Here is a 17376-nt window from a genome sequence, read left to right as displayed (position 1 = left end):
CGAAACCCGCGAATTTCGGGTAACGTTTAAATCAAAGCTCTTTTTTAAGATTAATCGAGTATCTATTACATTCGTTAACAGTAAGCCCGAAATTCGCGAAACCCGCGAATTTCGGGTAACGTTTAAATTTAAGCTCTTCTTTACGATTACTCGAGTATTTGTTATATTCGTTAAAAGTAAGCCCGAAATTCGCGAAACTCGCGAATTTCGGGTAACGCTTAAAAAGAAACTTTCTCTTCTAGATATTCAAATATTCATTACATCCTTTAATGCGTTACTCGAAATTCGCGAAATCCGCGAATCTCGGGTAACGCTTATGTATAAAAGTGGCGTAAAACTTTTATAAGTATATAAAATATAGAAATGAAGGAGGAAGCTAAAAAGAGAGCTAGTAGTATAAGATTTAAATGTTCTTACTAGAGTAATAAGTAATTAAAGTAAAGAGAGTATAGTAACTAGTTATTATTATAGAGAAGTGTCTTTAAGTATAGGTACTTCTTATTCCGAAGTCATACGTATGTATTAATAATATCTACTCTATACCGATAGTAGAATTTCAGATTGTCGTCGTAGTACTAGCCGGAAATTACATGACTTCTCGCATACGTAATGTTAGCTCGGATCGTTAAGACCCTTACGACAGTACATTCCAGTGAGAATGGAATGTAATGATCTAGAATAAGGATAGGAATGTAAACATCGCGTAGCTAGTAGTTCTTATACGGTTCTTTGGCGCTGTTGAATACTAGTTTTCTTTCACATCTTAGCACTACTGGTCTACTTTCACATCTCAGTAATTCTCATACTACACTCTTTACTCAGTATGCGTTTCATTAGTGGCTCACTTCTATCCCTTGTTCTCTCATCGCCTATCCTAACACAAGCTGGTGAGTCTTATCAATTGCATCCTAGGAAACGGCTAACGAATTGTGTACAGTAGACGTACCGGTCGTTACGGTCATTGTGACACGGTGCTCCACGGTCTCCAATCTCCCGCCTTATGGATGGATCTCAACCAACGGTACCACCATTCCCTATACATTCCCACGCCATCACCACCACCACCACGTTCCAGATCACCGCCACACTCATATCGGGAATTACACCGGCTACCCCCACCACCACCACCATCACTACAACATCTCTTCTGGTTCATCGACGAATAGGCCATCGTCACAAGCAACTCTGCCCTCTGCCGATCTGACATCAGTTGTAACTTTCTCTCAAACCCTCGGGTACCAAGTCGTCACTGGCTCCAATGGCGCTGCTGTCACCCGGGCTGTCATCACGGCCGGAACCGCTCCAATCACTGTCTCTCAAGGCCAAGATGCCAGCACTGCTCTCGTTTCTGGCACCGTCCTCGCCGTTGGCGGCCCTCCTGTCACCATCAACGGGGAGGTCGTCAGCGCAGTTTCTGGAGGTGTCGTGATATTGTCCACGGTCAACACCAACATGACGACAACGATCGGACAGCCCTCGACTCTGCCCTTTGCAGTCAGCACAGCCGCAAATGGCGCTATCGTCACCCAAGCAGTGGTGACTGCGGCAAACGGAGTGCCTGTGACGGTTTCTGAAGGGAGTGATGGGAACACTATCACTGTCGATGGCACGGTCCTTTCCGTTGGGGGGCCGGCGGCTACGATCGACGGTCAAGTGGTCAGTGCGGTGCCCCACGGTGTGGCGATTCGAGCCGTCAAAGCGGAAGCTACGTTTGTTGGCCAAGATGGTCAGACAATCACGGTGGCTCAACCCGAGAGCGGCAGCACTGCAATCGTCGGAAACTCCACTCTCTTTGTTGGAGGGCATGCGGTCACCGTCGATGGCCAGACTCTGAGTCTAGCTCCCTCTGGACTTGTTGTCTCCAACAACAATACTACGAGCTCTGTCGCTTTCTCCCCCATCGCAGCAACCAGAGCGGCGCCCACAAGTACCCCATCCAATCCCGTCAGCGTCACAGCCACTGGAACAGATCCTGCCATCGCCACCGCCGTGATCGGTCGATGCCCAAGCCTCAACGGCAAGAACTTCTTCGATGCCGACCTCAACGTCACTTATGCCATCTCTTGTGGCGTGGTCTTGGACGGTACCGTGCTCAACACCTTCACCCGAAGATCGACCACCTTCAGGCTTTTCCGGCGTGCCAGCTCAGGTGACTGCGAGAGTGATTGTGCGATGATGTCGGGATGTGCGGGGTTTTCATACTCCAACAACACATGTACGTTTTATAGCTCGGTGAATGGCACCAGTCCATCCTCACAGCCAACGTACTCTGGACGGCGAACGGACAACGCAAATGACGATAGCATCGGCAGCAGCTCGTTATCTTTCTCATCCTCTACCAGCTCACGACTGATCTCATCCAGCTCACCGAATCCTTCAACGTCCTCTGCAGTTTATAACAGCTCCCCCATCTCGAGCAGTTCCTCAATACTATCCAGCTCTATCATTTCAACCTCGTCGACATCGAGCTCCCCGCCTTCATCGGTATCCACTTCATCGACTCCACCAACCCCATCGATGCCATCATCTTCATCTCCTCCATCGACTCCATCTTCGTTGATTCCAAGTCCAACATCAAGCGCGAGCTCAGTTGGTACCCCGTCCGGCGTATCGCTCCACGGCACTACCAGCCCAGTCACCAACAGTTCAACCGCACTATCTCCTCCGTCGACGTCATCATCAAGAAACATGAGCACCGAGACTCCAATGCCGCCACCGTCAAGCAGCACATCTACCACCTCAATCCCACCGAACACCTCTTCTTCTTCATCCTCCGCTGCTACGCCTACGCCTGGCGCCTGCCAAAACAACACCATGGTGACCGACGCAAATGGTGTGTCGTACATGGAGTACTGCCCATCAGATACCACCGGCGATCCTCTATACCAGGAGAGCTTCGCAACTGGCGGCTTGAACCAATGCGAAGCGCTCTGCGACTCGACCGCAGGCTGTGGCGCGTGGGTATGGAATGGAGGCAATGCCAACAACGGCGGATACTGCTATTTGAAGCAACTCCCTGCTGGCCCAATCTCCACTACCGACGACATGCTGATTGCTGGCATCGGGACGAAAGAGACTCAACTCTCCCCTGCTCAATGTGTCAATGGGACTACCAGCACGGATACTCAAGGCACCAACTACACTCTCTACTGCGGCTACGACACCAGCCTCGGCGCGTACTACCAAGAAACTTTCTCTTCTGGTACATATTCCCAATGCGAGGCCTTGTGTGATGGCTCCGGGACAAGCTCAGCTCTCGGATACGTCGCATGCAGCGCATGGACTTTCGCAGTCGCCGCAGGGACGAACGTGACAGGCGAGGGGGGCACATGCTACTTGAAATCTGACCGAAGCGCCATCGTTAAAAGCCATGCAAATTACATTGTTGGCCTCATACCATCGACAGTGACCCATTCGAAGAGTGCTCTCATAACATCAACTAGTCAAATCTCGGGTGGCACTCGGGCCCCTCCGACCAACCCAACATCCACTCCACCCTTTGCCATGACGAACGGGACAAGCGTCGTGCATGCGAGCGGCACGAGCGCAACCCCGACCAACCCAACACCCACTCCACCCTTTGCCATGACGAACGGGACAAGTGTCGTCCATGCGAGCGGCACTCGGGCCCCTCCGACCAACCCAACACCCACTCCACCCTTTGCCATGACGAACGGGACAAGTGTCGTCCATGCGAGCGGCACGAGCGCAACCCCGAACACGACGACGACCACTCCACCTTTTGCCATGACGAACGGGACAAGTGTCGTCCATGCGAGCGGCACGAGCGCAACCCCGAACACGACGACCTCACCCCCAACAAACGACAAGAACCCGACTCCGACTCAGACCACGTACATATGTCAAAACAATACCCGATACGCCGACAACAATGGGAGAATCTATACGCTGTATTGTGACGCGAATGCGGGTGGAGGCCTTGTATCACAACAAAACTTTGCTGCTGGTGGCTACAATCAATGCGAAGATTTTTGTGATGCCGAACCAGGTTGTGGAGCTTGGGTTTGGGCTGCGGGTACAAACAATATCGGTGGGGAATGCTATCTCGAGAATCTACCGGCAGCCCTCAGCTTTGGGTCTGCTTTCAACGGTCAGGCGGTTGGAATCGCCTCATCGGAAACCCAGTTCACCAACAGGACACAATGTCCCGCTGGACCCGAATCGGACTCAAAGGCATACGGTGGCATCGGTTACACCATATACTGCGGAAACGACACCAGTGCCGGTGGCTACGCTTCCTCGTCCGCCAAAGACTACATCTCTTGTCAGAATATGTGTGATGCCCAGGCAACGGGATCAAATCCGTGCACCGCCTTCACTTTTGCGGTCAACGAGAACCCCCCAAGCGACACCAACAATGGGACTTGTTATCTCAAGGGTGGGACGAGCACGCCATCGGCTGGTCATGGCAATTTCATTGCTGGTATTGCGAGGACGTCGTAATTGAGGATGGTTTATGTATGCCCCGTAAAATCACAAGGGAACTTCCCCGCCTTCTCCCCACAATAATGAAGCGGGGTTGGCTATGGGTCCATATTTTAAACTCCATGGTTCCACATTAGATTTCCAGATTTAGCATGGAAGTTTAACCTTAAAGCCCTGCTCGGGTGTGGCATGTTTGATTCTTGAAATGTAAGGTATACAGCACTCCTCTCCCCTCCCCCGCTCCCATCCGCTGTGCCGTCCAAATTGCGAATCGCCGGAGGGTTCTTTATCCACTGCAACGACTTCACCAATGTTTTGGCCCCAATTGCATCCACATACCAAGCAAACAACATGATGCATGAACACGACAGAGGCGTTTGGTGTCTGGGCTGATCCACCAACAGTTAACGGACAGGAAGCTCAAGATGTGCTCGTGACAGGACCGAGAATGACGGATTGGACACTTCGAGCCGAGTGCGTCTATCGAATGGATAGAAACGAGACATCTGGACTGTCGGCGCACCATGTCTCAGCACCACATGTCGCCGTTCCAAAGACCTATCTCCTATCGCGGAATGTCCGCGCTTCCCCAGAGCATCAATATGCCTTGCTGGAGAATCAAAAGAGTCGACACGTCATTCGACGAGTCAACTTGAGCATGAGAATCTCGATGTGGATCAGGCTGAATATGTCGAAGGTGCATCGAGGACGCATCCCCTCCCTTTTATTTGGCCGCCAGACAACCTACCAAGAGGACGTCGCGACGGCGGCATGCCAATGAGTTGCCGTGCTGCTCGCGTAAGACACACTACAGTCGTCGATTGTTGGACGCGCCGACTGCTACCAATCGTCCCACTTCCAACCTGACATATCGTATGCTGGAGAGATTACATTAGCACACGGGGTGAGAACCCGCCTTTATCTACACACTGGATGATCTGCCGCATGGTAAGTTGAATTGACATGCAAGAATGTCACACGTGCCAGGCCAGAGTGAGGCTTCTGCTAAACGGAAGTGACAACGGAAGTCGGGATGGCAGGCACGACACTACATCCATGTCATCCGCACATGCCCAGCCCCAATCGACTCGCACTGACCTCAGCGATCGTTCTTGGTCATAACTCCTCGGCATCTACCTCACACTCTTTGATCCTCACCATCACCCCTCCCCCGACTCTCTCTCATCAGTCCTGCTGCTCGCCATTGTACGCCGTGGTCACCATCATTGGTTCTGATCTGCAAGAAATCATCACCCTCGTTTCGTGGACGTGTGAGCTCGCTGTCCCCATCGGCGAATGCATTAAGAAGGCGTGTACTGATCATCTTTGAGCTGTAGCCCACCAGTCACCATGCCGACCTCCAACATCTCCTCGACCTCTAAGAGGTCCTCAACCTCGAACAGATCCTCGACCTCCAACAACCCCTCAACTCCCAACAACGCTCTCAGTTCCACCAACGCTCTCAGTTCCAACAACCCATACTCCCCGACTTCACTGGAGCGTGCGGTAAAGGCCGCATTGTCACGCATACCAATGCACGCCGTCCATACCGCGGTCTACACTCACATCATGGATGAGTCAATTGCTGGACTCCCCTCTCCCAACCGCACGATCCCCGCAACGTTCCTACCAACTCTGCCCTTGCAGGAGAAGGTGTGGTTTCTCCGCCGCTGCGACAACGGCCGCCCGGTGCAAATTGCCCAGAACATTGTGTACAATCCTTGGATTCCCGATGCACGCAAGAGCCACCTACTCAACAATTTGCTCTCTATACTCTCGTCTATTGAGCGCAGACTTCGGGACTCTCCTTTGGGTGGCCAGCAAGCAAACCCAGACATCCCACTGCTCGGCACTACTCCATCAGCGTCACCAGCCGCTCACCTCGCGTCGAACAACCAGACGCCCATTATCGATAATGAGTACGTTGTCATCGACAGTGACGATGATCCCAAGCCCGTGGCTCTCACCAAGAGAGAGCCTACCGCCCTGATCAACAGCCCCGCCTTGCCGTCTGCCATCGAGCAGGAGGCCAGTCCTGCTTTGCCGTCGGCCATCCGACGGAAAGTCAGTCCTGTTTTACCGCCTGCCGTCAAGCAGCAAGTCATCATCATCCAGAGCGACGATGATCCTATCATACCACCTCCTCATAGCAACCACGACGCCTCCCTGCCGCCTCATCCTAGTACTGTTGATGACGATGACCAGGACTATCAGCCTTTCTTTGACAGCGATGACCCCCCGGCTCAGAGGAAGTCTTCGCGCATCAGACGTGGCCAAGCAGATCCGGCCCAGCAAGATGTGCTGGATGACAACGAAGATGAAGACGAAGAAGATGCAAGCATGGCAGGAGCTACCAAACGTGTGGTGAATGTCTTCTCTTCTTTTGTTGTTTCTGTGCGCCCCCAGTGCAAGAGAGCGGCCTTCGACAACCCGACATCCAGGAAGCGGTGCCAGTGGCTTGTCTGGGAGCTATTGATGGTCCTTGGGCTGGCCGACGACTTGGAGACTCCATTCGAGCTTGGAGATCGCGAGTACGACCCAACCATGATGGGGAGGATTTGGAGTGGGGTGGGATGCATGGAGACATTCTGGAAGTCGACACTTCGACAAATTGTTGAATGCCTCCCTGGCCAATGGTTGCCTGGGTCTTCTGACGATGCCGTGAAGATCGGACGGCGCACAACAACGCGATCAGCACCACTGGACACCATGCCTTGCAAGCACTGCAGCAGAGTGCACACACCGGAGGCTTTTTACGTGCAGTGTCTTATGCTCGGCTCCAACCTGTTCACACGAAAGGAGTTTGATGCAATCGGCAACGGCGCAGAAATATCCCATATATGTGGGATGCAATGGTGTGCCAATCCGACACACATCACACACGAGTCTGGCGCTACTCGCCAGTCGAGGAAGATGTGTCATGAAGGTGGCGCCTGTGCTGGACATTCACCGCCTTGTGTGACAATGGACTTCGAGCGCCGCAACACTCCGGACTTCCTGGCCGATAATTTGGTCAAGCATCGCCAGCAATACAACGACTTCATCGGCGACGGTCACTTCTCGTGCCGTTCTTGCAGACAGCCCTTCAGCAACGGCAAAGCTATCATCCAGCACGTCATCTCAGAACATCGTACGTCCGTTGCAGAGGTCGATCCTGCGACTGCAGTCTGGTGCAAGGACAGGAAAGCGTGTTACAGCCTCGCACCGTACAAGGGATGGCATCACCACCAAAACAACCACGACAAGACCGGCGAATGTGGTTCGCTACGGGGTCCTTTAAGAGTGGCAGAGACATCACCACGCCCGGGGGAGACTATTCTGCGCCGCGATGTTATGAATATTGTGGACATCACATTCAACCTGGAGCTGAGTGTGGACAGACCCGACTTTATGAGAGAGCTGACTACTATGCCCAATAACAAGAGAAAACGAGGAGACTGAGACATGTCGAATGTCGAGTGTCGAGCGTGGTGTGCCGGTGCCGGTGGAGGGGGTAATAATCGTGGTGTTCGTGTCTTTGCAGCAGTACATATTCGATCCTCTATGACAATGCCCTCTACTCACGCATGCCACGCTTCACCTTCTGTGCCTAACGCCTATCTTCATCCTCTTCGTTTACCCACGGCCTGGTATAGAACGCCTCCAACTCCTCGCTCGTAGGGTGGAGCGTCATCCCGCAATCTTGCCGCATCACAATCGCGTCGGCGTCGTAGTGCCTGCCCTCTTCCATCCTCCACGTCCCCTTGACCGCGCGTTTGCCCGCCCGGCATCGGAGATACTGGCTGTCGGGGTAGCGATCCCAGTTGTTGTCGATCTCGAGCCAAATAAGCGCTGCTCTGACCAGCTGAATCTTCGACATGCCACGGTAGTTCTTGGAAACAACCTGTGCGTAGTGGCGGAGGTCGTTCAAGGCCACTTAGATGATTGTTGTATAGAATGCCACATAGGCCCAGGACTTGTTAGGGGTGTCCAAGCTTCTGGTGACGATGAATTTGAGCGTATCTTCCCCATCGACTTCCTTGAACCCGAAGTCTCTCACCAATTCGGGGATGATGGCGAGGGAGTTGAGGGTGGAGCGGCCGATGTTGTCGATGGTCACCGTCAAGCTGCTCCCGTTCTCCAAACACTCCGGGAATCTAGAGACGGCCTTCTTGAACGCCTGGACAGTGCAGGGCTCGTACTTCGGCCTGCGGCCAGTCATAGAGATGTCGAGTGTCGTATAGAAGCGGCGTGCTGCGTTCCCCCCATAAAACATCGGTTTGGCAATTGCGCGGATCTCCTTAGACGCTAGCAAGAGCCCCGGCTCGAGAATCCACTTCTTCTTCCTCCCTTCGCTACCTTCGAATTCGCCGATGTGGATCTCTGTATCCTTGACGCACAAGGTAAAGATCTGGTTGATGATCTCAGGGCAGAGGCGGGATAGTGGACCATGCTGGTCGCTGAGGCAGGCGCGAGCGGCAGGATCTTCGTCTGTCGTGGTCGAGGTGGTAGGGGAGGCGGCGAACGTGGTAGACTGGACGGATGTCGCTGCCATGGCTGCTAGTTGCTGATTGCTTATTGGAGATTTGATGGTGCCGTGTCTTTGTCTGGGTGAGGAGCGTGGACGAGGGTTTGGTGATGTAGTTGAATAGCAAGAAAAGAGTTGCTGGACGTGAATCGCAAGAGGTGAAGTGAAGAATTGGGATGTGAAGAACAGCCTTTGTTTGCCATGTGAACAAACGGCGCATGTGGCGCGGAGATGTGGCTTTGTCTGCAGTGAGGTTGTTGTGTCACACAAAGAACTTACAATTTGGTGACACCTCACATTCCTCTATTCCCACATTCTGCTGATCGCCAACATCATTGTTCAGCACGCACACCATTGCTACCTCTCTCCTTCATCCACCAACCCCGCAGCGAACAGCAAGATGGTGACAAGTGCTCACCCTGACGACGTCGTGCGATGCGGCTACAATCCACCAACCATTGAAGACATATCCGAGATCTGGGCGACATCGACGCTGAAGAGGAAGGAGGCGCAGTTCTGCATCTTCTTTGACATCGATTTCCAAACCTTCCGGAGCTGGCAGAAGTCAATCCGGCAGATCCTGCGACAAGACAGCGGCCAACGAGTGGAAGGACCGAGTGCTAAGAAACGCGGCACACTTGTATACGCGGAGCCAGGTGCACGACTGTGGTTCCAGCTAGAACCAAGCAAGGAGAATGAATACTTCTTCATTTCGAAAGGAATCCCGATCAAGGCCGCAAAAAGCGAACATCTCAAGGCATACTTCAAAGACCTCGTTGGATCCGAGAAAGAGGACGAAGAGGTCGAGGACCAGGCCATCAATGGCAAGCGGGCCAAGCGTGTTGTGCCGAGTGCGATGGCGAAAATGCACATGCTGAGCGAGCTTGTGCTATGGGAAGCGAACTGCATGAAAGCCGACGAGCGCCTGTGGAGCGAGGTCACCGAGAGGGATGTTCGGAAGATGGTGCCGATCAACCCAGAGTACATGAAGCTGCAGCGCAGGAACAAATTCGGCACACCGTCACAGCGCAAGGCGGCGAAAATCGCGATCAACTTCAAAGACTGCTACATCGTCATCCATGATGCAGAGCGGGACTTCGATGTCAAAAAGCTCAAGCCAAAGCAGCATATCATTGTTAACATCAATGATGTGGTTGCTGGGAAGCCTCGACGACAACCAGAGCCCGAGGATGTGTCGTGGACGAAATTCGAAAGCAAAATCGAAGCAAAGTGGACCGCCGGCGAGGGTCAGAAAAGGACAATCCTGTATGAGACAGAGATCGATGACGAGGAGAGCGGGGACAAAGAAGAAGGGACTATCAAGGATGACGAGACGTTCGTGTATGCCATGGAAGTGCTATTCGAGCGTGCGGAGCGGACGAGCGAGAAGAGAGTGTGCATGCGGTGTGTGATTGAGGATGTCGAAGCTCCGCCAGCCCCGCCAGCCCCGGCTCTCCAATCCGTGCAGGGTCCCGGGTCTGCTGCCACCAACACGGGATCCACCTAGACCCAATTTGGTTCGGGTATTGTTTCTATCAGTGACTGTAGATAACGATTCATCGACTGCAATGAGAGCCTTTCATCCCACACCCAACACTCGGGCAGTAGCAGATTCCACGAGCTCTCTTCTATCAAGGTCTGAAACGCGGCGTAAAGTAAGACGCATGTCGTAAGACCCCCGCAGCCGAACGCAACCTGCCACATGCACCCGACAGCACCTTACCTTACTCATCGCACCTTTGCGGCCAGACTCTTTCAATTAGCCTCGATATTCGATGTTTCCGTCGAGATGGTGTTCAAACAAATCACAAGTCTCGTTTTGCAGACATCTTCCTGGCTGCAGAACCAAAGTCCCCTTCGCAGCGCAATTCAGACTTCTTCGCACAGTTTCGAATGGGATAATGTCCGTTGGGTCTACTTCTATTGGCCAGGCCAGGCTAATGCATGTAATAGGCTGCGGCTCACTCCCACTTCGTCTGGCACGATTGTTATGATGACTTCAAGTGCGCTCGCCTGCAGGTGCCGATGGACTGGCTGTCAGTTGTGATCGGCGAGCAGACATTGACGCTGCTCTTCTCCCAAAGGCCTGACTGACAGAATGGCAGCGGGACCTCCAATGAACGCAACAAGACCGTTGAGATAGCTGTTATCAAAGTGGAAGCCACGGTTCCGGTGACGGACGAGACGTACGGAGGCGCCGTTGTACTGAATCCAGGTGACTGCGATTGATTCCGTGCCCCCTGCGCCCCGCTGACGTACTTCCTTGAGGCGGTCCCGGCAACTCTGGCATTTCTCAGGTGCTCAAAGGAGGAAAGGCCGTGAGGACAATCCTCTCGGCCGGTCCTGAAGCGAACAAGAGCTCTGAAAAGGTGCCATCACATCCTCCATTCTGTCGTGCCCCCGCGGTGCTGTGATATCTCTTCTAACGCATGCCCACAGCATTTCGATGTCATCGGTTTCGATCCTCGAGGCGTGAATCATTCACGACCAGCACTGACCTGTTTTGCCAATGAGAATGAAGCCACAGCGTGGAAGATCGAACAGATCGCAAATGGGCTGATTGGCACATCAGATACTGCCTACGATCGTGTCTGGGCGAGTCAGCGAGCAATGGCGGAAGGCTGCAGCAAACGAGCGGCGGCAAATGGGATCGCTCACCACATGGCAACGGCGTCAGTGGCCCGAGACATTGTGGAAATATTCGAGAGGCATGGCCAGTGGCGTGATGCAGAAGCGAGGCGCTTATTGAACCTAGAACGGCCGACGGGCCGCGAAAGGCGTAACACTCTCAAGCGTACTGCTTATGTCGCTGGGAAAGAGAAGGTGCAGTACTGGGGTTTCTCTTACGGTACCATTCTCGGCGCCACGCTCGCGGCTATGTACCCAGACCGAGTCCATCGGGTAGTTTTGGATGCTGTGGCAGACGCTCACGATTACATGCGCGCCGGGTGGACTTCAAATCTATTCGATACCGACCAGATTGCGGACAAACTGGCGAAATACTGTTTCGAGGCAGGCGCCGAACATTGTCCACTCTACGACTCTCGTGGACCCGCCGCTATCATGGACAAGCTGCCAGCCACAATGGCCAAGCTGGCTGCAAATCCCGTTGCCTTCGAGGGAAATGATCTTCATGGACCGGCGATGGTAACCATAATTGAGCTCCTACAGCTGATTTCGACAGTAGTGTACAACCCTTTGAGAGACTTTCCTAGATTGTACCAGGCTCTACACGAGTTGAATCAGGGCGAGTCTGGCACGCTCAGAGCATTCAAGACCGAGCTCATAGGACCTCTTGAACACTCTCCGAGCGCACACTGCGCGACAGCTGGCCCGTTCTCCCCAGCCTGCATCACCACCGCGAGAGAGATCGCCGGGATGGGTATCACGTGTTCGGACGGCACGTCGCGTCTCAACGACACCAAAGAGACTTTCCGCGAATATGCTGAGGAGATCATGGCGCAAAGTACGCTCATAGGGTCGGTGTGGGCTCAAATTACGCTCGTCTGCACTGCATGGCATGCTCGGCCATGCTGGAGGTATGAAGGCAACTTCACTGCGAAGACTGCACATCCGCTGCTCTTCGTTGGCAACACACTCGATCCTGGTAAGTCACTTCTGAACGCGGGCGACACTTAATTGGCCGGACTGATGCTCGCCAGTGACACCACTCAGACACGCATTCATGATGGCCGGGGGCTTTGAAGGAGCCGGTGTGTTACAACAGAATTGCGAAGGACACGGCACGTACGCTTCCCCCTCCATGTGTTCTGGGAGGGCGCTCCGACGGTATTTCCAGACGGGCCGATTGCCTGGGTCGCCGGGAGAGCTGGCGGATTGGGCTGGGCATGGTGCTTTGTGTGAGCCGGACAGGCGACCATTCGATGGATACGAGCCGGGAACAATGCCGGCTTTACCGCACGGCGAACATGATGAAGCGCTTTGGGAGGCGCTCGTGACGTTGAATCAAGTATGGCCGTGAAGGGCCAGGCGTGGTGCCGTAGGTCAAGATAAGGTACATGAGCAGATGAAGTACTCGAGTCTTCCGAGGCAAACGACGGGCCAAAAGTCGGGGGAGCCTCCTACGTCAACCTGGCCAGTCGCCTTTCCCCACATCTTCACTTGCCTCTTTTCTTCACTCGTCGCCTTCGGCAATGCATTCATAACCCTCAACATGTCTTTTCGATCCTCGTTATCCAACGCGTTCGACACCTTGTCGCCATGGACTTCCTCGAAGAAGTTCCGCATCCTCGAACTCCCCGACGAACTCATCACGTTGATCATCGAACATGTCCGCGAACGCAAAACGCTCCGCCGCCTGGCTCGGACATGCAGAAAGCTGCAACATCTGGCGGAGGAGATGTTGTATCGTTGCCTCTTAGTTCGATCAAGCTTGACTCTGAACGGACTGGAGCGCGCGTTGCGTGCGAAAGATGCGCGATTCAAAGCGGTTCAATCCCTCGACGTTCCCTGTGAGAGTGCGCGGCCACCGAGCTTCGCCTCTCTCGCCCACATTGCCAACGAAGCGACCAACATGCGTGAAATGATGTGGGAAAGTCCCGAGTGTAACCACAATGACTTCGAAAGCCTCGGCCCTTGGAAGGAAATGACAGATCCGCTGTTCGCGTTATTCGAGAGAGCAGCTACCGTTCCTGGCCATGGTTACATCCGCGATCCGCCTCTGCAGAGGCTCCAGAAGTGTGAGTTCTCACCCTCTTGATCTTACAATATTTCCCAGTCTCGCCGAGAATTGAGGCTAACGAGGTCGGCAGTGACTCTCCATCTCAACGGGCCCGATTCGCCATATTGGCAATTGGACCAAACCTCCATCCACATCTTCCTCCACCCAACACTCCGCCAGTTGCACATCTCATGTGTCAGCATTGTCAATGTCGAAGACTTCACGCGGCAGGGCCAACACTCCACTCCGCTTCAGCATCTGACACTGGAGGAATGCAACATCACGCATGAAGGCCTGGCTGGCATCTTATCCTTCCCCATGGCGTTGGAGACTCTCCATCTAGGTATCTTCGTTCCATCACCCCCTTTAACGCGCATGCCGCTCATCATCATTCGTTTCAATAGGCGAGAACTGCCACAACCTGATCCACTTCAGGCAAAATCCCCTGCCCGCATACAGCAACCATCTCTTCGAACGCGACTCGAAATCGGCCGTCGAAGCCCTCCAACAACAGAAACACTCCCTCCGATCTCTCACTTACATCACCGCGCCCATGTACTCCGAGCTCTCCGTATTCCACCCCACCACCGCCAACCCAATCGACGGCGCCTTCGCCGACTTTCACGCCCTCGAGAGCGTCAAACTCGTCGGCTTCTGCCCTTCCTTCGAACGCGCCCTCCTCGCCCTGCAATCCCCCCCAAACCTCACCCACCTCGCCTTCAAAGCGAAAAAGATGTTCCGCAAAGCCCAAAACGCCAAACCAGAAGACGTCTCCACCGTCACCGGCATCCCCTTCCTCCGCGCGCCTTCAGCCTCCGTTCCGAAAAGCCTGAAGACGCTGGAGCTGACGTATACCGCCGACTACGGACTCATGGTCGTTGATCTCGTCCACTCTGGATCGCGCGAGAGGTCATTTATCCGCGATGCGGCGAGGGCAACGGCGGGGATGGGGATTGCGCTTCGCGTGCTGGCGACGAGGATTGAAGGCGACAAGCATTTCTACCCTCCGTATCTGTATGGGGAAGCAGAAGCGGCAGAGGATGTCGTATTTGTTGATGACGATTTCACGGGGATTTACAAAGCGAGCGAGAGGAGGTTGAGTCGCGTTACCCGAGCTCTAATGATCTTGAGAAGGAATTCCGATGATGAATGAGGGATGTTTTATGAGGAATCATGTGAATGACATTCAATCATGTAAATGCACAGTACATTCTTGCCCTCACAAATGTGGCGCATGCGCGCTGGCCAACCCAAGATTCACTATGCTCACAATGCCTTCGCCGAGGATGAGCCCCGATGCCAACACAATCACCCTCGTCTCCTCTCTCTTGTACCAGCGAGTCCACACCCACGCAATCAACCCTCCAACCGTACGCGCCAGCGTGAACGAAGGCGTGTTGTACATGCCGACGGCCACGGCAATTCCCCCAGGCACATAAGCCACCCACGGCGCGCCCTTCGACCCATCCGCATTCCTCTTAGATTGCCCATAGATCCGAAGAGCAGTGAGCACAGACCAAATGGCGAAGGCCGCAACGGCGAATGCCCCAACTCGATCGGGCAGGCCTTCGCCAGTCACAAGTCGCGCGGTGAAGACCCAAACAAACCCCGTTGGCACTTGGAAGAGCCCGCCGGGGATGGTGTAGACTTTCGTGTACAGCTTGTACACCGCGGCGCTCACCACTGCACCAACGCCACTACCAATCAACTGCCCATAGAATTGCGCTTTCGGGCTGGCGCCGAGGAGATGGCCGCACTTGAGATCCTGAAGCAGGTCGCCGGCCTGCAAAGCACCAGCCTCCGAAATTCCACCAGCCAAAAGGTTGATGACCACGGCGTTTTTGCTTCCCTTGGGGGTCACGAGGGCGAAGATGAGTTGGGTCAATTTGGAGATGCCACTGACGGGGTTGAGGTCGGTCTCGCCTAGGGCTCGCACGGCCATGACGCTCAAGAACATGGCCAGGATGAGCGATAAGATGGTGAGCTTGATTGGGATGATACCAGCGAAGGAATACTGGACTGCAAAGATGCAGAAGCCCAGTGTTAGGACGAGGCCGATGAGTGTTCTTGTGACGCCGATTTGGTGCTCGGGAGGCGCGTCGTAGTTTTCTTCGTCGTCCTCGAAGGGGGATGACTTGCTCTTAGCTAAAGTCAGGTTGTCTTCTCCTACCCGGCTGTATGCATGGCGTGAAGGGCGAAAGAGGTCTGTGACGGCACGTCGTAGGCCCTTCCGACGAACTTTGTCGGCAACGAACGGCGCATACACCCAGGTGTACCCGATGAGTGGCCTGAGAACCAACCATCCAAGACTGACGATCGAGTCTGCCAGCATAATAGCCAAGCTGATCCAGACAATCCAACCTTTGGAGCCTCGCTCCCAGTCGCTCACATCGCCGCTCGCCCAGCCTTGGAATTTGGCCAATGGTGATAGGACAGCCCAGCCCAGTACGGCGCCAAGGAACATGTGGATGGTCGTCGCCGGGCCCATGATAATGCCCTGCCCCACGTATGCCGGGCTGGGGTTGAGATTCCAAAGCCACACCGAAGAGAGATACGAGCCCAGGATAGGAATGGAATGTAGCTGAGGGACGAAATACGACACCAATGTCTGTGATGTAGAGTCAGCACGACAGATGGACGAAGCCAGATCCTTGGGATGGTACTCACGTATATTCCGCTCACCAAGAAGGCATATAAGAGCAGACGGATTTGAGCCAGCCAGTCCTTTTTGTCGGCACTGTCCTCTCTGTGATGATCGTCATCTCGCGCATAGACATCATGTTCAGAACTCGGCGGTGAGGCGTTCGCAATCAAAGCGCGACTTTCTTCGTCGCCATCCCCGCCCGCCGCCCGTCGTTCGCGCGCCCACTGCTGCTCAATATTCCCTTCTTCACCAGTCTTTTCTCCTCCATGCAATACTCCAATCATCAAAGCCGTAGCAGTGCCAGATGGGAATCGGAGCTTTTCGCGCACAATGACCTGCTTTCGCAGAGGTACCGCAAGCACAACCCCGAAGAAGCACAAGCCCAGGGCCCATATGATCAGCTTGCCAAGAGGAAGTCGAACACCGCCCCTATCCTCTCCCAATGCAAGCGCGGAGATGATATCAGGGTCTGTGGAATTCGATTCTGGCGTCTCAGAGGGTTTCAATAGAAACTCGAGCGCCGGAATGACCCCCACAAATCCACATCCTAACGGCATTGTGCCCACGGAGCCGGCGACGGTCTGCACCAGCACATTCTCCACCTCACTGAATCCCTCACCGAGCCCGTATCTTTTGAAACCATCTCCAAGTCTTCCCATTGCACTTCTAAGGCCTCGGAAGTATGCAAAGCCGACCAAGGCACTCGGCATCGCCATCCCACTGATCCATCCCGTCTGAAGACCGAAGTAGGTGTTGGAAAAGGCGATGAGGACGCCGATTAGCAGGCCTAGCAGGAGAGCGCGGATGGTGAATTGAGGCTGCTCGCTCCTCTTTGCCAGGAAGGCGGAGGAAGGCTCTTGACCAACCGGCCTGTCAGTGATGTCTTCGGACGCCTCATGGTCGAGGCCGTTGACTTCGTCGTTGACGCCGTCGCCTCTGTCGGGAGCCATGGCGGGTAGCTGGTGCAGCTTAAGATGCTAGGTGGGAGGCGTGGTAAGATGGTGGCGGAATACATTTCGACGCAGAGCACGCCATTTAATCATCGTGACATATGGCGCTGTGAGTAACAGCCGATTGCGGGGCGGCTGGAGTGGGTGC

At 54.2% G+C, this 17376-nt stretch overlaps 7 protein-coding genes across 7 annotated transcripts; 5 read left to right on the top strand and 2 right to left on the bottom strand.

The window, feature by feature from the left end:
• The first annotated feature begins 3641 nt into the window (after positions 1-3641).
• BDY17DRAFT_303327 (uncharacterized protein) lies at positions 3642-4551 on the top strand. Its single transcript, XM_033734553.1, has one exon. It carries the CDS (start codon positions 3667-3669, stop codon positions 4462-4464), a length of 798 nt encoding a protein of 265 aa, XP_033586725.1. The 5' UTR covers positions 3642-3666; the 3' UTR covers positions 4465-4551.
• Positions 4552-5796: 1245 nt separating this feature from the next.
• Positions 5797-8125, top strand: BDY17DRAFT_330039 (uncharacterized protein; the record flags this gene model as incomplete). Its single annotated transcript, XM_033737877.1, has 1 exon — positions 5797-8125. One exon carries the CDS (start codon positions 5797-5799, stop codon positions 7885-7887), a length of 2091 nt encoding a protein of 696 aa, XP_033586724.1. The 3' UTR covers positions 7888-8125.
• On the bottom strand, positions 8013-8820 carry BDY17DRAFT_303323 (uncharacterized protein). The gene is made up of 2 exons (XM_033734552.1): positions 8390-8820; positions 8013-8329 (listed from the first exon to the last, which is right to left on the bottom strand). The coding sequence occupies exons 1-2, from the start codon at positions 8699-8701 to the stop codon at positions 8036-8038; spliced, it is 606 nt and encodes a 201-aa protein (XP_033586723.1). The 5' UTR covers positions 8702-8820; the 3' UTR covers positions 8013-8035.
• A 533-nt stretch (positions 8821-9353) lies between these two features.
• Positions 9354-10460, top strand: BDY17DRAFT_327133 (uncharacterized protein; the record flags this gene model as incomplete). The annotated part of the gene is made up of 1 exon (XM_033737626.1): positions 9354-10460. One exon carries the CDS (start codon positions 9354-9356, stop codon positions 10458-10460), a length of 1107 nt encoding a protein of 368 aa, XP_033586722.1.
• Positions 10461-10502: 42 nt separating this feature from the next.
• BDY17DRAFT_303318 (TAP-like protein-domain-containing protein) lies at positions 10503-13066 on the top strand. The gene is made up of 6 exons (XM_033734551.1): positions 10503-10856; positions 10907-10989; positions 11059-11168; positions 11222-11322; positions 11393-12560; positions 12616-13066. The coding sequence occupies exons 1-6, from the start codon at positions 10656-10658 to the stop codon at positions 12933-12935; spliced, it is 1983 nt and encodes a 660-aa protein (XP_033586721.1). The 5' UTR covers positions 10503-10655; the 3' UTR covers positions 12936-13066.
• A 61-nt stretch (positions 13067-13127) lies between these two features.
• On the top strand, positions 13128-14787 carry BDY17DRAFT_327131 (uncharacterized protein; the record flags this gene model as incomplete). The annotated part of the gene is made up of 3 exons (XM_033737625.1): positions 13128-13653; positions 13726-13977; positions 14039-14787. The coding sequence occupies 3 exons, from the start codon at positions 13128-13130 to the stop codon at positions 14785-14787; spliced, it is 1527 nt and encodes a 508-aa protein (XP_033586720.1).
• A 41-nt stretch (positions 14788-14828) lies between these two features.
• BDY17DRAFT_285665 (oligopeptide transporter) lies at positions 14829-17373 on the bottom strand. The gene is made up of 2 exons (XM_033732116.1): positions 16302-17373; positions 14829-16242 (listed from the first exon to the last, which is right to left on the bottom strand). Exons 1-2 carry the CDS (start codon positions 17226-17228, stop codon positions 14854-14856), a joined length of 2316 nt encoding a protein of 771 aa, XP_033586719.1. The 5' UTR covers positions 17229-17373; the 3' UTR covers positions 14829-14853.
• Positions 17374-17376: the final 3 nt, after the last annotated feature.

Source organism: Neohortaea acidophila (genome assembly GCF_010093505.1).
Source record: "Neohortaea acidophila strain CBS 113389 unplaced genomic scaffold BDY17scaffold_10, whole genome shotgun sequence".
Taxonomy (NCBI): domain Eukaryota; kingdom Fungi; phylum Ascomycota; class Dothideomycetes; order Mycosphaerellales; family Teratosphaeriaceae; genus Neohortaea; species Neohortaea acidophila.
This window is presented reverse-complemented; position numbering and strand designations above follow the sequence as displayed.